General features: G+C 41.2%; 2 protein-coding genes across 3 annotated transcripts in view; one reads left to right on the top strand and one right to left on the bottom strand.

Annotated features, from left to right (window-relative positions):
• Positions 1-19,373, bottom strand: part of LOC140204245 (non-POU domain-containing octamer-binding protein-like) — a 99,691-nt gene extending 80,318 nt beyond the window's left edge. Inside the window, exon 1 of the mRNA XM_072270797.1 lies at positions 19,065-19,373. The gene's annotated coding sequence lies outside the window, so the exon portion shown is untranslated. The remainder of the gene's footprint in view (positions 1-19,064) is intronic.
• Positions 18,732-21,378, top strand: c1galt1c1 (C1GALT1-specific chaperone 1). Of its 2 annotated transcripts, none has more exons than XM_072270801.1 (2): positions 18,732-18,964; positions 19,478-21,378. In XM_072270801.1, exons 1-2 carry the CDS (start codon positions 18,948-18,950, stop codon positions 20,496-20,498), a joined length of 1,038 nt encoding a protein of 345 aa, XP_072126902.1. In that variant the 5' UTR covers positions 18,732-18,947; the 3' UTR covers positions 20,499-21,378. The 2 variants fall into 2 exon arrangements, with proteins under 2 accessions (XP_072126902.1, XP_072126901.1); XM_072270800.1 differs by lacking the exon at positions 18,732-18,964 and adding an exon at positions 19,151-19,267.
• Positions 21,379-26,597: the final 5,219 nt, after the last annotated feature.

Genomic DNA, 26,597 nt, shown 5'->3' with positions numbered 1-26,597 from the left:
TGATGGCAGAACATAAATTTCTTCATACTGTAATGCTTTTCCTCTGCCTTTTCTCTTCTATTCCTCACTCTGGCCTCTTACCTTTTCTCACTTGCCTATCACCTCCCCCCTAGTGTCCCATCCTTCTTCCCTTTCTCCCATGGTCTACTCTCTTCTCCTTTCAGATTCCTTCCTCTCCAGCCTTTTGCTTCCTTTTGCACCCCATCACCTTCCAGCTGGTCCTCCTTGCCCTCCCCACACCTATTTATTCTGGCATGTTTCCCCTTCCTTTCTAGTCCTGAGGAAGGGTCTCAACCTGAAACGTTGACTATTTATTAATTTCCATAGATGCTGCCTGACCTGCTGAGTTCCTCCAGCATTGTGTGAGTGTTGGCTGGTTGTGATGAGCTGATCTGAGCTTGAGCCTTCCAGCTCAATGAGTCTGTGCTACCCAATTACACCCATATGACCAATTAATCTACTGGCTCACACATCTTCGAAATGTGGGAGGAAACCTACGCTGTCGCGGGGAGAACACACAATATCTTTACAGACATTGATGGGAATTGCAGCCCCATCACTGGTACTGTTATAGTGTTACACTAAACACTATGCTACCGTGTATTTAATGAGTTTATCTGTGTGCAGGACTATTTTCACTGGTACCTTGGTACCTCTGACAATAAACCAATTTAATGATCAATTTATTGTGGCTGGTCAAACTGGCTTTCAGAAGTTGCCGAACCTGGGCCTCTGTACCTCCTTCTGCAATTGGATCCTCAGCTTCCTAATTGGAAGACCATAATCTGTGCAGATTGGTGATAACATATCCTGCTCGCTGACAATCAACACTGGCGCACCTCAGGGGTGTGTGCTTGGCCCACTGCTCTACTCTCTATACCCATGACTGTATGGCTAGGCATTGTTCAAATAACATCTATAAATTTACTGATGATACAACCATTGCTCAGGTGGTAACAAGAGGGCATACAGGAGTGAGACATGCCAACTAGTGGAGTTGTGTCGCAACAACAACCTGGCATTCAACGTCAGTAAGATGAAACAGCTAATTGTCGACTTCAGGAAGGGTAAGACAAAGGAACACATACCAATCCTCATAAAGGGATCAGAAGTGCAGAGAGGGAGCAGTTTCAAGTTCCTGGGTGTCAAGATCTCTGGTCCTAACATATCGACGTAGTTATAAAGAAGACAAGACAGCCGCTATACCTTATTAGGAGTTTGAAGAGATTTGGTATATTAACAAATAAACTCAAAAACTTCTACAGTTGTACCGTGGACAGCATTCTGACAGGCTGCATCACTGTCTGGTATGGAGGGGCTACTGCACAGGACCAAAAGAAGCTGCAGAAGATTGTAAATCTAGTCAGCTCCATCTTGGGCACTAGCCTACAAAGTACCCAGGACATCTTTAGGGAGCGGTGTCTCAGAAAGACAGCGTCCATTATTAAGGACCTCCAGCACCCAGGGCATGCCCTTTTCTCACTGTTACCATCAGGTAGGAGGTACAGAAGTCTGAAGGCACACACTCAGCAATTCTGGAGCAGCTTCTTCCCCTCTGCCATCCAAATCCTAAATGGACATTGAAGCTTTGGACACTACCTCACTTTTTTTTTTAAATATACAGTATTTCTGTTTTGCACATTTAAAAAAAATCTAATCAATATACGTACACTGTAATTGATTTACTTGCTTATTTATTAATATTTTTATTTTATTTATTATAATTATTTTTTCTCTCTGCTAGATTATGTACTGCATTGAACTGCTGCTACTAAGTTAACAAATTTCACATCACGTGCCAGTGATAATAAACCTGATTCTGATTAATCAAGATCACAGCCTCTCACACTAGATACTTATAGCAGAGAGCTTAGTAACAGCAGGCAATGCCATTCAACATCACGGGTAGGTGGTTAGATTTTCTTTGGTAGGAAATTGTCATTGTCTGGCACTTTGATGGCATGAATTTACTTTTCTATGATCCCCAATTGCCCAACTGTTGTTTAATTTTGCTGCCTGCAGACTCTGGATGCTGTATTTGTGAACGAGTTATAAATTGAATTGAATATTGTACAATCATCAGCAAACATTTTCACTTATTATCTTTATGATGGAAAGTACTTGGTGAATCATTCAATATACCACATTTTAGACTTTCAAATCACAACCATATTCTCTAAATTTTCAGATTTCACAATTTTTTGATTTTTGCTATTTCCCAAAAATATATTTTGTACATACAAGTTCAACCCAACAGAATAAAAAAAATACAATTCTTACTGAGAGAAAACTCTAAAAAAAACTATAAAAACATGGTCAGTTATTAGTTCAAATGTTCAATCTTCCCTGGCAAATCTCAATTAATTATTTGTATAGGTAATATTTAGAATTTGGAATAACCACCAACTGTAAAAAAAAACAAATATATGGTTATTTCAAAGCAGCAGGATACTCCCAACTGCCAATTGTACATCGGTAACTGAGAGATTGAACAAAAGACCAGCTTTAATTACCTTGGTAGCTTTATATCACAAGATGCTAGAAGTAAAGTAGAAATAAAAAGAATTGCCATTGCCAAAACCAACTTCCAAAAAATGAAACCCCTTGTTACCAACAGACACATCTCTATGACAACAAGGCTTAGGCTACTAAAATGTTACATCTGGTCAATCTTGCTGTGTGCTTCCGAAACATGGACTATAACACCAGAACTCCAAAGGAACTTAGAAGCAACAGAAATGTGGTTTCTTAGAAGAATGTTGAAAATATCATATAGAGATAGAGTAACTAATGAGACAGTACTCCAATGTGCCCATACAAAAAGATCTTTAATGAGAACATTTAATGAGGAAATTTAAATTCCTGGGCAATGTCATCAGAAAGGGAGAAATAGAATGCCTTACATTACAAGGCCATATGGACAATATATAAATATTGAAAATATATGGACACTGTGAAAGAACTAACAGATCTAAGTGTGCGAGATATCATTGACGCTGCATGGGATCGTTCGATGTGGAAAGCCATGATCGCCCGAGCGTGTAACGCGCAAGGCACATGAAGAAGAAGAAGAATATTTGGAATAACATGATCAAATATAGTATCTAGGTTTCAAAATGTTTTTCAAAGGAACAACACAATTTAATCATCAAAATACAGAAAACGTAATCAGGTGCATAAATAGCAAAATGGACAACTAGTTGCCTGCAAAGAAGGGTGAAGCAAGGTTAAAGGGTTGATTTTTCTAGAAGGGGTGGGAACTAGATATGCTGCAAATATAACTGTTCACAATTAATAACAATATTCTAAGCAATGAAATGAACATATTTTATAAATATACAGAAAAATGTTAATGTAAAATCACTGTAATCAAGACTGAGGAAAAGTGCAACATTAATGCACCCTAAATTTCCTTATAAGTGTGAAGTTAATACAGTTGTGCAAGAAACTTAAGTGGTAGCATAATTTGAAACCCAAGAACCTGAGGAGCAAAGGAAGAGGGAAAATAAGTGTACATATCAAAAAAAAACACCCACAAATCAGATGATTACCTCTTGATTGAATAGAACTTGTATACCCAACTCTGCATATATATTTTAAAAAATCCAAATGTCAATGCAGAACACAAGGAGTGCTGCAAGAGCAGCTTTCTCAAAGGTCACGAAAGAAACTCTGTAAGAAGAACAGGGAAGGGGCCAGCAGTATATGTTGACCAATATTTATTCCACAATTAACATGTCTAAATTTGATTATCTGGTTGCTGTTATGGTGGAGTTTGATATGTGTAAATTAACAGCCTACATTGTAACTATATGCTAGGTACTTGGCTGTAAAATGATTTGGAATCAATCTAAAAGATGCCTTCCAAATAGTTTTTAAAAAACACATACACGCACACGCACACATGGAGTTCCAAGAGGCCAAAGTGAAAAGACAAAATAAAAATCAAAAGAAGAGATGTTAAGCTGAACTGAAAATCCATATTTGAGAGTACTGTATACTCCATTTTTCAACCGAGGATAGAAACAACAGACTGCAGCTTTATCAGGAAAGATTAGGTTTCATTATGAGTCCTCCACAGCTTACAAATGCCCGGCTTATTTACAGTCTGATTATATAAATATGAGTGCTGAGGAAACTAGTGGGATTAATTTGCCAGCTGCTTCAGGGCTGGAAGCATCTTCTATTGTACTGCCTTTCCTACTTGTGAACTGTTCATGTTAGAACAATCCATACGAAAGGAGTTCTGTTGTTATCTGGAGGAGGAGGGGTGGGAAAAGAGCTGTAGCTTTTTTTTAAGAATATCTGTTTTTCATAGTCCAGAGAATGTTTCCTCTTGTACATTTCATTTATTCATGGGCCCTAACTTTAAAGATAGTCATAAAAATCACATGGGAATGAAGATGAAACTTACTTACCCATAAGGACCTCATTATTCCAGAAAGAAGGTAAGGTGAATTGCACAGACACATTTTAGTGGAAACTGGAAGAAAGGAGCCCAAGTTCATAGCAAGATTTAGGAGGAGGATGGCTTGTGTTCACAAGGTACTTCCTGTATGTACGACTGGTAAATGGCATATTTTTTGTAAGTTATTGAATTCCTTGCAGAAGTAGAGATTTTAGCCTTTGTGTTTCATCAATTCATTTGTGCAATTTTGACTTCTAAATGAACAATACATATGCAATTTGTTGTTGAATAATGTTTAAAGAATCTGAAAGCATTTCTCAGCCAGAATCAGATAAATATGGATGACAATGAAACAAAGAAGTTACCAGCAGCAAAATAATAGAGTTTAAAAGGAAAAACTGGCTAAAACAGAAAATTCCGTAAAAGGAATGGACACATCATTATAAACTGCGACAAACGGTGGGTAAATTGAGTGGTGGAGTGGTGGAGTACAAGAGATATCCAGTCACACCTTTCCACTTGAAATAGCATTGTATATTTATGTCGGAACTTATTCTTGTGATGAATACCAATTCAACAGAAGCTTTGGTAATAAATGGGCACCACAGGACACTGCCTGTTAAGATGTGATTTATATTTGAGCACTTGAATCAGGTTTATTATCACTGTCTTATATGATGTGAAATTTATTGTTTTGTGGTAGTACTGCAGTGTAAAGACCAAAAAAAATTACACTAAATAACAAAATAAATAATACATGTATGTAAAGTAATGTCACAAGAAGAGCACATATCAAAGTCATGCCCTCTTCCTGCTACTACCACTGGGCAGGAGATCCTGAAGCATCAGATCCCACACCACCATGTCAGGAAAAGCTAGGAGCCTACAACCATCAGGCTCCTGAACCGGCCTGGATGACTTTAATCACTACCACTCTGAACTGATTCTAACACCTACAGCCCAACTTTGAAGGACTCTTTACACCTCATGCTCTCAGTACTATTTTTATTTGGACAGTTTGTCTTCTTTTGCACATTGGTTGCTTGTCAGTCTTCATCTACTTATGTAGGGTCTTTCCATCAACTATTGTGTTTCTTTTTTCCTGTAAATGCCTGCAAGGAAATGAACCTCAGGGTGGTACTTTGATAATAACTTTACCTTGAACATTGAAAAAGGAATAATAAGGTAGTGTTCATGAATTCATCAGAAATCTGACAGTGCTGAGTAAGAAGCTGTTGCTGAATCGCTGAGAGGGGGTCCTTGGCTTCTGTACCTCCTTCTTGATTGCACTAACAAGAAGAGTGCATGTCCCAGATGGTGAGGACCCAGAATAATGGATGCTACCCTTCCTGAGGCATCGGCTCTTGAAGATGTCTCAGTGGTAGGGAAAGTTGTGCCCATTGTGGAGCTGGCTGAGTCCACTGCAGCCTCAAGATTCTGTGCATTGTAGGCTCCACACCAGGCGACGATATAGAAACATATACTACCTGTAGTGTTCTCATGCAGTGTGTTGAAACTCTGACTAAACACCAAGTTAAACTGGAGCCAATGAAGACAGAGTCATAGTAAGGTTAACCATTTACTGTTCACTCTTCCACATTAACATCGTATGGTGAAAACTGTTGATAAAAAAATACAAACATATACAGCGTCTGTTTCATTCTGGAGACCACGCACGCTCTCTTCTCTTAGCAAGTGTCTCCAGCCGCCCCGAGTTGCGGGCGAGGGGGTCGTGTCAAACCGCCATCGGGCTCGAGCTGACCCCGCATTTGAAATTGAAAAGCTGGCACGCACACCACCCCAACCGCCGCTTCCTTAACAGAAACCGCCTTAATATTTTTACCTCAAATACATTCTTATGAACTTACAGCATTGCTTCTATAATGTTTCTTTGTGGGTAGAAACAGAGCTCTTCACGACCATGCTACACGCACGGCACCCAGCTTCACACCTTCCCGAACCAAGACGTGGTGAAACTGGAGGTGATGTCATCGCATGTCACGATATACCACAGACAATGAATTTACCTTTGTTAAACTGTAACATAGTTATCAACCTTTAACTTTAACTGGAAAACAGTTCACAACAAATCATTTAAAACATAGACCCAACAAAGTCAAATAAATGCCTTAAGGGCAACACACTCCTCGCCTGACCTTTGTAAGGTCACTATAAACATGGTATAGAACTTCAGTCTCTAGATCAGTCTTTAGGTAGAAGTAGAACGACCTCTGTAACTGGTCTCAGGTTTCCTTTTCAGGGTTCATTGTAAATATGTGAACCGGCTGAGGTCCTGCTCTTTATTGTTTGGTAAGCGCTGGCACGGTACTCTGAATGGTAGTGGGGTGACCCAGTTGTTTGCTTCATCTCTAAAAACCTTTGTGTCCGTTATTTTTAAGAAGATGGCATCTTCCACTGATGGAGCAAGCTTATTATCGTGCTTAGTTTGAGCGAAGACTGACTGTCCCGGTGTCTTCTCAGTTGCTTTACTATGCTCATGCCTTTGTTGTGCTTCCTTGATACACATAACACTGGTGGAGGGCTGAGAAATTGAATGGCGGCCTCTCTCTAGCACGTTAGTCTTGAGCGCGTTAACTGTCGGTTTGTGTACGTTGCCAGGGCATACCTCTCCTATCACCACCCAGCCCAGATCCAGACATTGGGCGAAGGGGGTGTTGTGTGGTCCATTAACCTGCTGCCTGACTTTGTGCACCCTAAGAACATCTCTTCCGAGTAGCAGGAGTATTTCTGCTTCTGGATCCAGTTCTGGGATGCGCTTGGCAATGTGGTGAAGATGGGGCTGGTGTAGCACTGTGCTTGGCGTCGGAATCTCGGATCGGTTATTCAAGATCTCATTGCACTCTCAAGAGTGGAGGGAGACTGATGACAACTTTGCCATCCAGCGACTCGAGCTGGAAGCCTTCTGCCTTCCTGCCATATGCTTCTGCGATGCCAGAGCAAGTTCTGAGGTAGTATGGGAATGGATTACCCTTTACGCTGAACAACTCGAAGAACTCTGGTCTCAGTAGTGAGTGGTTGCTCTGGTCGTCCAGAATTACACAGGCCTTGATGGCCTTGTCTTTGGCTCCCTTAGGGTATACCTTAGTAAGGCAGATCTTTGAGCACGAACAGCTCAACTGACCTGGACCGCAAAATTCTGTGCAGCTCGAGCTGACAATAGTTGTATCAGAGTGATGCTCTCCCTCCCCGCTATCCTCTTGTGTGAGCGGAGGAGCCTCAGCAGTTTGCGGTGACGGGCCGGGATGCATGGCTCCATCGAGATTAGTGCTGTTACATTCCGAGCACTTTACGGGGAACGTACACTCTTTAGCAAGGTGGGAGGTAGAGGAACAGCACTTAAAACTTATTCTTTTTGCCTTGAGAAGGGCCTTTCTTTCATCAAAGGGTTTGTTTCGAAACATTCTGCATTTTTTGAGGGGTGGGGTTTGTTGTGCAATGGGCAATTCTTGCTAGGGTCATCGTTGATTGCAGAGACCGGTTTTATGCATGGAGATGGGTTTATTGATGACAAAATTGTTTGAAATGGGTTTGATTAGCTTGGTGTGAGTTGTGGTGCTGCCTTGATTCATGAAGCTAGGTCATTTCGCCTCTTCGCTTCCTTGCACACAAACCTACTAAAATACTCAGAGGGAGGGAATCGACCACCGTTCTCTTCCTTGTACTCTGAGCCAATAGACACCCATTTTTCCTGCAGCCCAAATGGAAGCTTGTCCACAATTGGTCCAACTCCACATGAGGTATACAGATACGACAGGCCAGTTAAATAGCCATCTTCTTTAGTACCTTGAATCTCCATGAGTAAATGTCCACGCACCGTAATTTTCAGGTTTATCATCAGACTGGTACAGTCCTGAATTGACGAGGTCTCGTCGCGCTAAATACTGTGCCAAGGGTTCTGCTGCAGGTGGCGTGCTAGCTGGGGGAATATGTTGGGGAACGTATGACTGAGCATGTACGTTCATGATGTGATTTGATGTTCTGACTTCAACCTTTGTCTCTGATCTCGCCGGATCTGGTAAGTTTGGTGTCGGGAAGTATTCGTAGTCAGCCCTTTCATACTTGAGTTTGTGGCAAGGGTACGATTGTGAGTTGTCTTCCCCAGGTAAACGCCATGCAACAAAGCTTCCTCGTGATTTCACATGAGATGGGACGCCAACAGGCAAGTATGGAGAGGGAGAATGAACCTGCAGGTCAATTTGAGATTGGACATATTCGCTGGTGCGTTCCAATTTGGCCCATTCTGACATAGAATTTCCTGTTTTGTCTAATACGTGCATTTCTTCAGCGTTTTCCAACACTTGTGCTTCCACCGCGGCTGCATCAGCTTCTCGTAGCGTCAGCACTTCTAACTCTGTATCTATCCTTGCCTTTTCCAACTGGTCTTCCGCTTTTCTGGCAGCCTTTTCCATTTTCAGTTTTGCTTCTTGGTTAGCATATGATGCTCGCACCTTGGCGGCTTCTGCTTTAGTCCTTGCGAGGGCAGCCACACTTGTCGATGTCCTACTGCTCTTGGTGCTGAGTGCAAGTGACTTGATGCTTGATCGCGAAGCCATCGTACCACTTGTTAAAACGTCTAATGATTATGCCTTTTCACAGTAGTGTTCTCATGCAGTGTGTTGAAACTCTGACTAAACACCAAGTTAAACCGGAGCCAATGAAGACAGAGTCGTAGTAAGGTTAACCATTTACTGTTCACTCTTCCACATTAACATCATATGGTGAAAACTGTTGATAAAAAAATACAAACATATACAGTGTCTGTTTCATTCTGGAGACCACGCGCGCTCTCTTCTTTTAGCTAGTGTCTCCAGTCACCCCAAAGATGCAGGTCCGGATATTTGGAGGGTACGGCCCAGATCCGGGTCAGGATCCGTTCAGCAGTCTTATCACAGTTGGAAAGAAGCTGTTCCCAAATCTGGCTGTACGAGTCTTCAAGCTCCTGAGCCTTCTCCCAGAGGGAAGAGGGACGAAAAGTGTGTTGGCTGGGTGGGTCATGTTCTTGATTATCCTGGCAGCACTGTTCCGACAGCGTGCAGTGTAAAGTGAGTCCAAGGACGGAAGGTTGGTTTGTGTGATGTGCTGCGCCGTGTTCACGATCTTATGCAGTTTCTTCCGGTCTTGGACAGGACAACTTCCATACCAGGTTGTGATACACCCTGGAAGAATGCTTTCTACGGCGCATCTATAAAAATTAGTGAGGGTTTTAGGATCCTATATCGACATAACCTGAAAGGCTGCTCAGCAAGGAAGAAGCCACTGCTCCAAAACCGCCATAAAAAAGCCAGACTACAGTTTGCATGTGCACATGGGGAAAAAGATCTTACTTCTTGGAGAAATGTCCTCTGATCTGATGAAACAAAAATTGAACTGTTTGGCCATAATGACCACCATTATGTTTGGAGGAAAAAGGGTGAGGCTTGCAAGCCAAAGAGCACTATCCCAACCATGAAGCATGGGCGTGGCAGCATCATGTTGTGGGGGTGCTTTGCTGCAGGAGGGACTGGTGCACTTCACAAAATAGTTAGCATCATGAGGAAGGAAAATTATGTGGATATATTGAAGCAACATCTCAAGACATCAGTCAGGAGGTTAAAGCTCAGTCACAAACGGGTCTTCCAAATGGACAATGACCCCAAGCATACCTCAAAGTTGTGGCAAAATTGCTTAAAGACAACAAAGTCAAGGTATTGGAGTGGGCATCACAAAGCCCTGACCTCAATCCGATAGAAAATTTGTGGGCAGAACTGAAAAAGCGTATGCGAGCAAGGAGACCTACTAACCTGACTCAGTAACACCAGTTCTGTCTGGAGGAATGGAACAAAATTGTGAGAAGCTTGTGGAAGGCTATCCAAAACATTTGACCCAAGTTAAACAACTTAAAGGCAATGCTACCAAACACTAACAAAGTGTATGTAAACTTCTAACCCACTGGGAATGTAATGAAAGAAATAAAAGCTGATATAAATCATTCTCTCTACTCTCTACTATTGTTCTGACATTCCACATTCTTAAAATAAAGTACTTACTTTACACTTTATTGTCGCCAAACAATTGATACTAGAACGTACAATCATCACAGCGATATTTGATCCTGTGCTTCCTGCTCCCTAGATTACAAATATTAAATATTAAAAATATTAAGAATAGTTAAAATTAGTAGATATTAAAATTTTAAATTATAAATCATAAATGGAAAAATGGAAAGTAAGGTAGTGCAAAAAAACCGAGAGGCAGGTCCGGATATTTGGAGGGTACGGTCAGGATCCGTTCAGCAGTCTTATCACAGTTGGAAAGAAGCTGTTCCCAAATCTGGCCGTATGAGTCTTCAAGCTCCTGAGCCTTCTCCCGGAGGGAAGAGGGACGAAAAGTGTGTTGGCTGGGTGGGTCTTATCCTTGATTATCCTGGCAGCACTGTTCCGACAGCATGCGGTGTAAAGTGAGTCCAAGGACGGAAGATTGGTTTGTGTGATGTGCTGCGCCGTGCTCACAATCTTATGCAGCTTCTTTCGGTCTTGGACAGGACAACTTCCATACCAGGTTGTGATGCACCCTAGAAGAATGCTTTCTACAGTGCATCTATAAAAATTAGTGAGGGTTTTAGGGGACAGGCCAAATTTCTTTAGTTTTCTCAGGAAGTAAAGGTGCTGGTGGTAGTGATTCTAACTGACCTACGACAGGGAATGTGTTCTAGGATTAAATGTCAAGAATTGTGAAAAACTGAGTTTAAATGTATTTGGCTAAGGTGTATGTAAACTTCTGACTTCAAATGCATGTATTGCCATTTTCTCGGTCTCTAGAGCCAGTGAGATTGTGTCCAATGTAGATCTGCTGTAGCAGTAAGAAAACTGTAACACATTCAAATTCTTGCTCAAGCCATAAACAACCTCTTGAAGAACTTCAATACGGTAGACATGAATGCTACTGGTCAACAGTCACTGAAGCAACTCACCCTGCTCTTCTTGGGCACTGATATGATCGATGCCCTTCTGAACCCAGTACAAACATCTGACTACGTCAGTGAGAGGTTGAACTCTCTATCCAGTTGGCCCGCACTGTTTTTCAGTACCCTGCCAGGCACATTAGCGGGGTCTGATGCCTTGCAAGGGTTCTCCCTCCTGCAGAATGCTCTGACATCAGCCTCTGAGACAAAGTTCACAGGGTTGCCAGACATTCACACAGGTGTACTTTCCCTTTCAAACTGTTTGGCTCATCAGGAGTGGAGCATTATTGCCATTTATGCTGTTAGGTTTCTCCACAGCTGTTGTGCATCAGACTGTCACACACAATTGTCTTTTCACTTTCACAATGGTCTTCCATAGGTCACACCTGGACTCCTTGGTCTATTCTGGATAGCTGGTCTTGAATGCACAGATCCAGCCTTCACACGATGGAAAATCTCCTGGTCCATCCAGAGCTTCTGGTTTGGGAAAACTCAGTATGTTCTTGAAGGCATGCATTCATGCGCACAGGTCGTGATGAAGTTAGTGTCAACAGTGGCACATTCACTCAGATCTCTGGAGATAGTCCAGGCCACTCACTGGTGCTACGGTCTTCAATCTCTCCCTACGTGCCAGGAGTCGAAGTACAGCCAAGTGATTGGACTTGCCAAAGTGTTGGCGCAGGGTCGCCTAGTCATCATCTTTGATGGTAGAGTGACAGCATTTGAGTGTGATGGCTCCTCTGGCTCTGCAGGGGACATGTTAGCAGTAGTTTGTAAGAGATTTCTTCAGGCTGCTCTGTTTGAAGTGCCCCACAATGAAGGGAAGGAGTCATGTTGTACTGTCTCATGGCTGTTGATCATTTGGTTAGACTATCAATTTTGTTTCAGTGACTCTTGGCTCCGTGGATGCACTTGTGGGGGATATTGATATTTGGAATTGCCCAATGTAATTTTAATGGCCAAAACAAAACAGAGTCTACTGATATTCAAACTTGTCTCTCTGAGAAACAAGTTTCCTTTTTTCCTCTTTTTAAACTTCATGCCATTTGGAGTGGTTACCTGAAAACCAACCAAGACCACTAAGAGACTATGCCAGCATACTCAGCACAGTGGGACGTGCTTCCAAACAACAAATCTCCAAATCAAAAAAGGTACATTCAATCCTTTATTACAAAACCAGCAAAGACAAACAATCTTGCAGCGATAAAAACTAACAAAACAAAACTAGTGGATACAATGCTTTAACTTGACGTTTAATAGCGATATCAGTGTTCAAGCAGCGTAATAAAGCAATCCAATTACCAATCTAGTTAGCAAAATAACAAAATTAGTGTAACTAATTAACATATTCAAGCATTCCAATAACATCCCAATTAGTGGTCAACAAAAAATATAATTCCCCAGACTCATTACCCCTCAACTAGACTAACTGATTGAGTGTGAATACGTAACTATACTCATTTGCTTTCACCACACCTCAACCCATAAGACAAAGGAGCAGAAGTCAGCCATTCAGCCCATCGAGTCTGCTCCGCCATTTTATCATGAGCTGATCCATTCTCCTATTTAGTCCCACTCCCCCGCCTTCTCACCATAACCTTTGATGCCCTGGCTACTCAGATACCTATCAATCTCTGCCTTAAATACACCCAATGACTTGGCCTCCACTGCTGCCCGTGGCAACAAATTCCATAGATTCACCACCCTCTGACTAAAAAAATCTCTTCGCATCTCTGTTCTGAATAGGCACCCTTTAATCCTTAAGTCATGCCCTCTCGCACTGGACTCCCCCATCATGGGAGACAACTTTGCCACATCCACTCTGTCCATGCCTTTCAACATTCGAAATGTTTCTATGAGGTCTCCCCTCATTCTTCTAAACTCCAAGGAATACAGTCCAAGAGCGGACAAACGTTCCTCATATGTTAACCCTCTCATTCCCGGAATCATTCTAGTGAATCTTCTCTGTACCTTCTCCAACTTCAGCACATCCTTTCTTAAATAAGGAGCCCAAAATTGCCCACAGTACTCCAAGTGAGGTCTTACCAGCGCCTTATAGAGCCTCAACATCACATCCCTGCTCCTATACTCTATTCCTCTAGAAATGAATGCCAACATTGCATTTGCCTTCTTCACCACCAACTCAACCTGGAGGTTAACCTTAAGGGTATCCTGCACGAGGTCTCTCAAGACCCGTTGCCTCTCAGAACTTTGAATTCTTTCCCTGTTTCAGTAATAGTCTGCCCGTTTATTTCTTCTGCCAAAGTACATAACCAAACACTTTCCAACATTGTATTTCATTTGCCATTTCTTTGCCCATTCTTCCAATCTATCCAAGTCTCTCTGCAGACTCTCTGCTTCCTCAGCACTAACAGCCCCTCCACCTATCTTTGTATCGTCAGCAAACTTATCCACAAAGGCTATCTATTCCATAATCCAAATCGTTGATGTACAACATACAAAGAAGTGGCCCCAAGATGAACCCCTGTGGAACACCACTGGTAACCGGCAGCCAACCAGAATGGGATCCCTTTATTCCCACTCTCTGTTTCCTGCCAATCAGCCAACACCCTATCCACGTATGTAACTTTCCCATAATTCCATGGGCTCTTATCTTGTTAAGCAGCCTCATGTGTGGCACCTTGTCAAAGGCCTTCTGAAAGTCCAAATATACAACATCCACTGCATCTCTCTTGTCTAGCCTACTTGTAATTTCCTCAAAAAATTATAATAGGTTTGTCAGGCAGGATTTTCCTTTAAAGAAACCATGCTGAGTTCTGCCTATCTTGTCATATGCCTCCAGGTACTCTGTAACCTCATCCTTGACAATCGACTCCAACAACCTCCCAACCACCAATGTCAAGCTAACAGGTCTATAATTTCCTTTTTGCTTTCTCGCCCCCTTCTTAAATAGCGGAGTTACGTTTGCAATCTTCCAGTCCTCCGGAACCATGCCAGAATCTATCACTTTCGCAAGATCATTGCTAATGCCTCCACAATCTCCACAATCTCCACAGCTACTTCCTTCAGAACATGAGGGTGCATTCCATCTGGTCCGGGAGATTTATCTACCCTTAGACTATTCAGCTTCTTGAGTACTTTCTCTGTCATAATTGTGACTGCGCACACTTCTCTTCCCCGCCACCCTTGAGTGTCCGGTATACTGCTGATGTCTTCCTCAGTGAAGACTGATGCAAAATACTTGTTCAGTTCCTCCGCCATCTCCTTATCTCCCATTACAATTTCTCCAGCATCATTTTCTATTAATCCTAGATCTACTCTCACCTGTCTTTTACTCTTTATACACTTGAAAAAGCTTTTAGTATCCTCTTTGATATTATTTGCTGCATCCTTTCATAGTTCATCTTTTCCCTCTTAATGACACGTGACAGATTAACCCACGTGACAGATTACCATAATAAATGTGGCGCAAAATACAATACAAACAGAAGATACATACACAACTCCAACAGACAGAAAATAGATACACAGCTCCTGCACCATCAGTTCATTTACTCTTTTGTCACTTGTTTTTTGTCAACAGCCCTAACTTCAGCTTTTCAATTCCAATGTGCCTTTCAATAAGAGCACTCCAGTACAGTCAATCTGAAATGCAAATTTGGTTTCCCACCTTAAATTATTTTTATCCCAATTTTCTCCTTCTTTTCTCTAACCCAAATTAAAATAGTGGTTTTTCTTGTTTAATCCAAATTTCCGTTGTATGACCTGTTTACCCTGCTTCAAGCACTTTTCAGCCCTGTCATCCAAGCTGTCTGGCCTTCTTTTTGTACTTTGGCTTAGGCCCAAACCATTTCTGGGCCCCATCCACTTTCTCCTCAGTAGCAGTCACAGGCTCCTTTTGTCCACAATGACCCACATTATGCATTAATGTATACATTCAATTTTGATGGCAAAATCTTTTGAATTAATTTTCAATGCAATCATGGTTGTTTTCTAAATTCAAACTCTCATGTTTATGGGCCACACGTCTTTATACTTTATCATATCATTTTATTTTGCATCCCAGTCATATCCCTTTAATTTGCAAATTAAATCCCTTTTACTGGAGCATTATATATTCAATAACAACTAAATTGATTCCAGTGAATTATTAAATAAACAGCGCATTGCCAATTCATAACTCAATTACAAACTCAACACACAGTATAGACAATTTCAATAAGAGTAACCAGTTCTTCCAGATTTCACTCAGTGCACCTCAGTCATTTGCTGCCTTACTCCCACTGAAATGCAAATACTCAAAATAATCCATCAACTACCCACTGCATCATTGTATGCCTTCATCATTAAGTAAACTTAATAAGTACACAGCAGCGCCTTTCAGTTCCTCAGTATAAACATCACCGAGGATCTCACGTGGTCTGTACATACCAGCTGTGTGGTGAAAAAAAGCTCAACAGCGCCTCTTTCACCTCCGATGGTTATAGAAGTTCGGCGTGAGTCGCCAAATCCTCAGAACTTTCTCCAGGGGCACAACTGAGAACATCCTGACTAGCTGCATCACTGTCTGGTATGGGAACTGTACTTCCCTCTATCACAGGACTCTGCAGAGAGTGGTGCAGACAGCCCAGCGCATCTGTAGATGTGAACTTCCCACTATTCAGGATATTTACAAAGACAGGTGTGTAAAAAGGGCCTGAAGGATCATTGGAGACTCGAGTCACCCCAACCACAAACTGTTCCAGCTGCTTCCATCCGGTAAACGGTACCGCATAATTAAAGACAGGACCAACAGGCTCTGAGACAGCTTCTTCCACCAGGCCATCAGACTGATTAATTCATGCTGACACAATTGTATTTCTAAGCTATATTGACTGTTCTGTTGTAAATCTTACTGTACATACTATTTATTACAAATTACTATAATTTGCACATTACACATTCAGGCAGAGACGTAATATAAAGGTTTTTACTCCTCATGTATGTGAAGGATGTAAGTGATAAACTCAATTCAATTCAATATTGCTTCAAATGTTGGATCATAAATTATTCCAGCATTGGGCAAACAATCTTCTCCATTTTCTCTTCAGTCCATTTATGGAATCTCATTTCAGTTTCCATATTTTCTCAGGCAACATTTTTTTATAAATGTTCATTTCCTTTATTCAGTCTATGACCAGCAACAATTATTTAAATATTTAAATAAAATACAGCTCTCCATATAAGACCATCAGGATGTGAAATAGAAGATGACTGAAAAATTCTGACAAGAGAAAAGGTTTATTGAGAAAAGTTTGTTTGATGTGAAACAAAAGCTTTTCTTAAAAAGAAAAAAAAAGTGAAATCATGAAGAGAATAGGTGAGAGTAGTAAAATTAATGGAAGGACTTTCAATAAAATACTGCATAATAGGCCCACAAAGAAAATGGAAGGCAGGGAATTGAAAAATCACTGTTTTTCCAGATACAAACTTGAGTATGGAATTAAAAGTGCTGGTGAGTATTCAAAGTTTTAATCATTTAAATCTGACTAGTTGACCCCATTTCTGGTTACACTTATTCATAAAGATGTGAAGGTCTTGAAAAAGATTGACAATAATCATATAAATGTTTTTCGATCTCCTGTTGTCTGCAGAGACCTGAAAATCTGACATTGTTTACTTTGGAACAGAAATAATTAAGAGGAAAATTTTACAAAATACCATAATTAGTTTTAATATATTATATAACAGTTAATTCTGCTGTGGATAGCTTTATACAGGCCGTCTCCAAGTTATGAATGGGTTTCATTTTTACAGATGTCCCTGTCAATTTTTGTTCAAAGTTGGAAAATACACAAAATCACTGAATACTGTAACCACACCTCCAGAGTTTTGTAATGAGTGGTATTGATGAGGGCCAATTAATATCAACAAACATCTATTGTCCTGTTGAATCAGGATATGCAATGCTTAATGACTGGTTTCAATTGACCTGATGTATTAGTGGCTGCTATTTTTTTTTAAACAACAGTATTGGTAGAAATGCAAACAACAGGAATTCTGCAGATGCTGGAAATTCAAGCAACACACATCAAAGTTGCTGGTGAACGCAGCAGGCCAGGCAGCATCTCTAGAAAGAGGTACAGTTGACGTTTCAGGCCGAGACCCTTCGTCAGGACTAACTGAAGGAAGAGTTCTTAAGAGATTTGAAAGTGGGAGGGAGAGGGGGAGATCCAAAATGATAGGAGAAGACAGGAGGGGGAGGGATGGAGCCAAGAGCTGGACAGGTGATTGGCAAAGGGGATATGAGAGGATCATGGGACAGGAGGTCCAGGGAGAAAGACAGGGGTGGGGGGGGGAACCCAGAGGATGGGCAAGGGGTATAGTCAGAGGGACAGAGGGAGTAAAAGGAGAGTGAGAGAAAGAATGTGTGTATAAAAATAAATAACGGGTGGGATACGAGGGGGAGATGGGGCATTAACGGAACTTAAAAAGCACAGTTAAACCACACAAAATACTACATAAGCAAGTCACAAAGATTTCTGGGCTCATGATTCTTAGTCACTACTTGATTGTTACTGTAATGGGAACTCCAATTTTTGACTTGTGAAACCACCTCTGGATCTCAGGCACCGATGGTGATCCCCGTCCTGGTTGAAGTTCAAAGAACATTTAAAAAAAAGCCCAATATATCCATAAGCTTCACAAATGCATAGTAATCACCAGACAAAGTCAGACCTTTTTTTCATGCCATTTACACAGCCTGTTTTTGTTTCTAAACACATTGTGTGTCTATTAACACAGTTCTCAGAAATCAATTAAACATTTTAATTATTACCCATATCTCATTGACACACAACATTCCATTGGGCTTTCAAAGTACATTAAAGTTTACATATTAACAATAAGCCCAAATCTAGACAGATATTCGTATGGTACAAGATCATTGTCATTGACATGACATTCAATGTTTTACAAAATCTAATATGCTACAAGCATTGTGGTTTAATATATCCATGCATTGTTTGAAAGGGTGAAGGAATTGGATTTAATAATAAACACAGAAGTCAATTAAATTGGAGGAGAAAATACACATGCTGTAGTTTTGGATTGGATTTCCAAGGAACATTCTTTTATTCTTCGTAGATCTACATTTGTTTGTGTAAATAAGAAATATGGTTTCTGGTTCATTTAGACTGTATTATCTTGACATTCTGCTGGTGTCTGAATAGGGATTAACTTGTTAATTTTGCAGATGTCGATTCTTTATCAAAATATCAATGATGAAATTATATTCATGTAAAAGAAACCATAATTATTACGCATGTTAATAACAGTTTGTCCACAGTATCCAAGTACAATAGTGACGAAACTTGTACAGCCACTGTGGATACACACTATTTCCAAACATGAAGAGAAGGGGAAATCGAACCGCAGAATGAATAAAAGGTAGCAGCATAGAAATTATCATGTGTGAAGAGCAGGGAAGATGATTCGATTACAGCAGCATGGAATAACAGATATAATAGAAACAATAAGGGTAAATTCACAGCTTCGGCAGGGAAGTGACCTGGTGAAGTGAGCCACCGTTGCCGGTTTAGTTCTGTGATTGGGGTGTGGTGATTCATCACGGAGAAGATGGCTGTTGCCATTAGGTAAGAGCCAATAATGCTTTTAAAAACTTATGTTAAACAAATGGCCCTTGATAAACATCATCAAATTTCCTACACATCGCAAGGAAAAATGCTCTCCTACCTGTGATGAACTTGCTCTGTTTAGTTACCTCCTCAGACTTCCGCTCGTTTCATTCCTGCCAATATAAAGTATGGTCGCCACAGGCGGCCGTGTTTCATCCTGGCGGATTCGAACTTCCGGATGACTTGGAAGTAGCCGCTTCGCCGTTTGGCGACTTCGTGCGAGTTCCCAGCGGGAGTGGTGCTTATGGTTAACGGTTGCAGGTGAGCGGGTGGGCGCAGATGGCAGCTGGTGTGGGTGTGGGAGACGGTCGGGCCGGGAGCTACTGCTGAGGTGTGTTACCCTGGTGACGGACACTATGTGTCGCCTTTTCTCGGGGCTCGGCCGAAATGTCGTTGCCTCTACTCTGCCTCAGCGCTGCTTTTCAAAGAGCTGATCTGATGCACAACTTTATTTTGTCATCCCCAAACCAGAGGTGATTGCTGGAAGAACACTCCTTTTCGACCGACCTTCTGTCCCTCGTCGCCAGATCCAAAGATGATTGCAGAGAGCACTTCCTTCCTGAAGGGTATAATTTTGGGCGGAATGTTCTGTTTGTTTTTCACTCTTCTTGACAACTCTAAGATGGGAGGCCAAATGAGATCCCAAAATCATGAACATCACCACCTCAAAGTCCCCAACAAGGACGAACTGTTGAAACTTTCAGAGGCGAAGCGAATGGAGCTCAGCCAAAGTATCCGGGTTTTGTGTTTGATCATGGTTAAAACGAAAGAAATTGGTTATTGGGCCTCTGTAGTGGAAACGTGGAGCAAGCATTGCGACAGAGCTGTCTTTTACAGTTCTGAAACCATAAAACCCTTTCCGTCAGTCCCCCTCGGAACGGAAGACCAATGGATCGGGACGAGAAAAGCTTTCAAGCATGCTTATCAAAACTATAAGGATGACTATAGCTGGTTCTTTTTGGTGCGTGCAACTTCATTTGCAATTATTGAAAATCTTAAATTCTTTTTGTTAAATAAAGATCCAAGAGAGCCATTCTACATTGGCCATACAGTCAAATCGGGTAATGTGGAATATGTAGAAACTTCTTCAGGTGTGGTCCTAAGCGTAGAAGCATTAGAAAGGCTGTATGGGGTTATGAGTGATTCAGTGAAATGCCCTGAGAAGGGGACTTTACTGTGGAAGATGTCAGAAGAAAAGGAACTTGCAGTATGTTTGAAATACACGGGAGTATTTGCTGAAAATGCAGAAGATAATGAAGGAAAAGAACTGTTCAACTCAAAAAATGTAAACACCCTCATTGAGGAGGCAATGTCTAACAATCAAAATGAAGTTGTGGAAGGATGTTGCTCTGATCTAGCCATTACTTTTCATGGAAGTTCTCCGAACCATATGCATGTTATGATGTATGGGGTTTACAGGCTACGACCATTTGGCCATACTTTTAGTGATGCATTAGTGTTCATGCCACCTGCAGATTCTATTAATGATTAAGTTCCTTCTTGCTTCCACTGCAAAGGCATCCCAGAGTGTGAAGTATGAAAACTGAAAAAGAAATTAAGATACTTCTGTTGCTATTTCATGGGTTCTGAGTTTTGTAAAACCTCATCGTTTCTTAATGAAGATGTGCCTTCATTCTTAATCAGTTTAAAAATGAATTGTCTAACAAATTGGTTGGAAAATATTTTATGATTACTCTCAATGTAAAGTTTCCTTCAATTATGGGGTTAGATGGAAATGCATTAATTATTGTATATCAGGGAAGCCAGTGTTCTGGGAGACTGTAGAACATTTTGCTGAGCATTGAAAATTTTTGTAGACTGCTCTGAAAAACAATTATTTATTCTTTCGATGGGAGTTCCAATATGAGCTGGGTGACAATGAGATACTGGTGTTTACTACCTTGAGACTGGTGGTGGAAGGGTTAAATTTTGAACAAACTTTTTACCTTTGTAGTCATGCAAATTTACAGAGTTCAAATTGTATTGCTAATTTAGATATTGTGCAATTTTATGAAACTTTGATGTTGGATAATGTAACATTTTAATTTGATGTCAAACTGGTCAATCTCATAAAATCAAACTGTAAGAACAGTTTAAGTCTCCTTCTCTGCATTTTTGCATTATTAACTGGAAATTACCTCGTCTTTGGATGAAATTATTGCCACTTAAGACAAAATGCAATTTTTGATGTCAAGATTTGACTCGTGCTCATGACTGCAGTTGCATTTTCTATTCTCAGCCCAAAATCAGGTTTATTATCACCGGCATGTGACGTGAAATTTGTTAACTTAGCAGCAGCAGTTCAATGCAATACACAATATAGAAGAAATAAATAAATTGCAGTATATGTATATTGAATAGATTAAAAATATGCAAAAAACAGAAATACTGTATTTTTTTTTAAAAGGGAGGTAGTGTCCAAGGGTTCAATGTCCACTAAGGAATTGGATGGCAGAGGGGAAGAAGCTGTTCCTGAATTGCTGAGTGTGTGCCTTCAAGCTTCTGTACCTCCTACCTGATGGTAACAATGGGAAAAGGGCACGCCCTGGGTGCTGGAGGTCCTTAATAATGGACGCTGCCTTTCTGAGACACCGCTCTCTGAAGATGTCTTGGGTACTTTGTAGGCAAGTACCTAAGATGGAGCTGACTAGATTTACAATTCAATGCAGCTTCCTTCAGTCCTGTGCAGTAGCCCCCCCCCCCATACCAAGCATTGATGCAGCCTGTCAGAATGTGCTCCACAGTACATCTATAGAAGTTTTTGAGTGTATTTGTTGAGATGCCATATCCCTGCAAACTCCTAATGAAGTATAGTCACTGTCTTGCCTTCTTTATAACTACATTGATATGTTGAAACCAGGTTAGATCCTCAAGAGATCTTGACACCCAGGAACTTGAAACTGTTCACTCTCCACTTCCGATCCCTCTATGAGGATTGGTATGTGTTCCTTCGTCTTGCCCTTCCTGAAGTCCACAATCAGCTCTTTTGTCTTACTGACATTGAGTGCCATGTTTTTGATGCGGCATCACTCCACTAGTTGATATCTCACTCCTGTACGCCCTCTTGTCACCACCTGAGATTCTACAAATAGTTGTATCGGCAGCAAATTTATAGATGGTATTTGGTATTTCTTCCTTGTTCCACAATATCTGTGTCGTAATTATGTACAATAACAAGCTCTTTAGAGTATAGGGTTCATTGATAGTGCACAATTACACAGTTAAGTCCAGAACAATAAATAAAATTCTTCCCATGGCAATTGTGGAATTTTAAATTTAGTAAAATAGTCTATAATGAGAGGTGGGATGAATGCTCTGTCAGCATTGTTAACCACAAAACTACTGCTTTCAAAAATAAAATCCAAACAATAAAATGTGATTTTATGAATCCTGATGGAATGAAATCACAACCAACCCGATGATCTTGCCGAGCTTACTTACAAACTTTTAGGAATAACTGTCTAAATCAGGGAAGCATTGGCATAAGGTTATCGAGATGCAAAATGACAATTGTACTTACAAAATCAAATATTACAGACAATGTTCTCAGATGTACCATCTAATCTCTTGTTTTATTAAAGAAGCCCCAGCAGATAGAATCATAATCCATCCAGTATTTTCTCTAGATCCTCTGAAGTATTTTAGCAGCGGGTTATATGAAGCAAGGAAGCCTCGTTGTTACCTACCATGACTTAATGATAGGTGACAACGAGAAGGTTACTTTGCCATATATAACACGAAAAAGAAGTATCAGAATTGAGCAGTTAACACCATCAATAACCAGATGGCCATGTCCTGAAGAGTGAACCAGTCAAGGAATAAGAAGATAAAAGGAACTGAGGCAGTCAACCCCTGCAGCATATTCTCCCATTCACATAGATTATCCCTGATCTGATTTTTGATTCATGTCAGCTTTGCTTTCTGTAACCTACAACTTCTATTGTTTGTTGAGAAGAAGGCCCCTTCAGCCCTATACTGCACTGACCAACTTTTCAACTATTTGTCTTATGTTTGCCCCATATTCCTCCAAAGCAGAGGTTTTCCACCTGGAATCCACAGACCCCTTGCTTAATGGTATGGTCCACAGCATAAAAGTGGTTGGGAACCCCTGCTCTAAACCTTTCATTATTATGTACCAGTCTAACTATCTATTAAGTGTTATAACAGTTCCTAGCCGTGCAGCTTTCTCTCATAGCTTGTTCTATAGACCCACCACTCTCTATTTTATGACATTTAGCAACCTGACTCTCAGATAGAGAACTTAAAAGATTCCATAGCCCTCAGAGAAGAAATTCTTCTTTTTCCACATCGAATGCACAAACTTTGGATGTGAAACACTTAACACTGGAAAATGAAGCAGTCCCCACTTTCACACATTTGGCGATGCTATCAGAGGTGACAACTAATATTTGTGCCACTTCAGTTTTTTGACATGAGAGAATCTGATCACCTTTCAATGGCATTAACATGGCTGAGTTCATTATCACCTGGAGCTCCTCACTATACTGCAATGGTTTGGGAAGGTGGTTCACCATTTCTTCAGGAGTAATTGGGAACAGAACATTTAAGGCACAAACAATATCAGAATCAGGTTTATTATCACCGGCATGTGACGTGAAATTTGTTAACTTAGCAGCAGCAGTTCAATGCAATACATTAATCTAGCAGAGAAAAAAAAACAATAATAATAAATAAACAAGTAAATCAATTATGTAAATTGAATAGATTTTTTTAAAAGTCTAAAAATCGAAATACTGTATACTTTTTAAAGAAGTGAGGAGGCATCCAAAGCTTCAATGTCCATTTAGGAATCGGATGGCAGAAGGGAAGAAGCTGTTCCTGAATCGCTGAGTGTGTGCCTTCAGGCTTCTGTATCTCCTACCTGATGGTAACAGTGAGAAAAGGGCATGCCCTGGGTGCTGGAGGTCCTTAGTAATGGACGCTGCCTTTCTGAGACACCGCTCCCTAAGATGTCCTGGGTACCTTGTACACCCCTGAAAAAAACTAACAAATAAAAAAAGTGCAAAATATAATAATGTAATTTTCTGGTAAGTTGAAGCAGCTGGAGACTTACAAACATCAAAATCATGTATGATTATAGCAAGGATGGAGACAATTGTCTTCAAATCGAACTATGCAAAAGCAATTCAGCTGCTGCCTTCTTCTAAAAATCTGCAAGTTCTTCCCTTTCAGATATTTATCCTGGCAACACTCACAACACACTGGAGGAACTCAGTAGGGCAGGCAGCATCCGTGGAAATGATCAGTCAACGTTTTGGGCCGGAACCCTTCGTCAGGACTGAGGAGGGAAGGGGCAGAGGCCCTATAAAGAAGGTGGGGGAGGGTGGGAAGGAGAAGGCTGGTAGGTTCCAGGAGAAAAACCAGTAAAGGGAAAGATAAAGGGGTGGAGGAGGGGAAGCAGGGAGGTGATAGGCAGGACAGGTGAAGAAGGAATGGGGAAAACACAATGGGTAGTAGAAGGAGGTGGAACCATGAGGGAGGTGATAGGCAGCTGGGGGAGGGGCGGAGTGAAATAGGGATAGGGGAAGGGAGGGGGAGGGAATTACCGGAAGTTGGAGAATTCTATTTTTATACCAAGGGGCTGGAGACTACCTCGATGGTATATGAGGTGTTGCTTCTCCAACCTGAGTTTAGCCTCATCATAGCAGTAGAGGAGGCCGTTTACAGACATATCTGAATGGGAATGGGAAGCAGAGCTGTAGTGGGTAGCTACCGGGAGATCCTGCCTGTTGTGGAGGATGGAGCAGAGGTGCTTGACGAAGCGGTCCCCCAATCTGCGTCGGGTTTCACCGATGTAGAGGAGGCCCACCGGGAGCACCGGATGCAATAGATGACCCCAACAGACTCACAAGTGAAGTGTTGCCTCACCTGGAAGGACTGTTTGGGGCCCTGAATGGTAGCAAGCGAGGAGGTGTAGGGACAGGTGTAGCACTTAAGCTTACAGGGATAAGTGCCGGGTGGGAGATCCGTGGGGAGGGACGTGTGGATCAGGGAGTCGTGGAGGGACCAATCCCTACTTTCTTTATCCTGCTCTCTTTAGAAAACTGCAATTCAATCAGTTGGCAGTGCACTCCATACCTGAACCACTCACCATGTTTAAAAAAACCTCAAGCACTTTTGGTTCTTTACCCATACGCTTTCCTCCCCCAACTATTCATGCCATTCTTGAAGCCTCTGCTGACAGGAATTTCTTATCAATTCTGACAATACCCTTGATTTTGCTCATGAATTTTGATACCTATCTCCCGTTCTCAGTTTCCTTTTTTTCAATGAGAGTAATCCCAACTTCTCCACTCCATCTAGTTACACAAAGTCCCACATCTTTGGAATTATTCTGATAAACAACTTCTGCATTGTATCCAAAATTATTGTATCTGTTTTAAACTGGCACTAAGCCAATGTTTGATGTCCTTATCTCGAATTCTCTATTTATATCTATAATCCTGATATGCTTTATTTTTAAAAACTATTTTGTCAACTTGGATATCCACTGCTTTGAATTAGTTTCAAATTTCACTCTTCTTATCCCCCTTCTGGACTTGTGCCCTCAAGTTTATATTGCTTCTTTTTGTTCTTCCCATTAAGTATATCCACATTCCTCCGCATTAAATTTCATTTGCTAACTATCCACCCGATTCACTAGTATATTTCCATCCTCAAAACAGCTCATTACTCCTCCAAGTCTTGTGCTAACCATACATTTGGACATTTTACCTCACCATTCCTGTCAGACCTGCTCCCACTGACACCAACCTGTCTCCACCCAGCTAATGGGACTCACAACTCATTCCAGATTTATTACCCATAGTCTATTCAACCCCAGTTCTCATCCTTGTTTTCTCATCAAACCACTTACTCCTAGTTTTTACTCTCCTTGCCTAAAGTTTAGATTGTTGCCTGTTTACATTTAGTTTCTATTCTTTCATGTGGCCTCTCATTGCTTGTTATTTTGCAGTCTATTATTATTAAAGTTATCAATTAACCATTGAATCACCTCTGCTGCTCTGCTTTTTGGTTCAAGCCTCCTCTACATTTTCTAACAATATCCAAATGCAAGTCGTTAATATACAATAACAAAAGCAGTAGTCTTTGTATCAACAGACATGAAGCTTTCTGTATGCTTCCCTCCAGAGTCTAGTCCAAAGAGGTTGCAGGTTCTCCCGGGGCTATAATGGTCAATTTACAATGGACACCTGATACATAAAAGCAGACATTTGAGACATGGCAGAATAGATTGGGATAGTTTTCTTCTGGGTGGGAACGGGTCTCCTCTGTGTGCCTCCTCACCCCATTAAACTCCACCCCACCCCAAGCTGTAAAAATCAGAGGCTGGGTTGAGATGAGCAGAGATGGGAATATTGAGTATTGCTCAAGTAAAGGGTTTCGACCAGAAATGTTGACGGTTAGTTTCCTTCCACACATGCTGCTCAACCCAATGAGTTCCTCCAGCAAATTGCTTGTTGCTCCAGATTCCAGCATCTGCAGTCTCCTGTGTCTCCACTGGCCCTCTTTCTGTTCATATCAATCAATATCACTCAGCCTTTCTCGTTTCCACTGATCACATTTCTTT

This window comes from Mobula birostris, chromosome 10, assembly GCF_030028105.1.
Source record: "Mobula birostris isolate sMobBir1 chromosome 10, sMobBir1.hap1, whole genome shotgun sequence".
Classification (NCBI taxonomy): Eukaryota; Metazoa; Chordata; class Chondrichthyes; order Myliobatiformes; family Myliobatidae; genus Mobula; species Mobula birostris.
The sequence above is the reverse complement of the archived record's forward strand: the minus strand, read 5'-3'. Positions and strand labels throughout refer to the sequence as shown.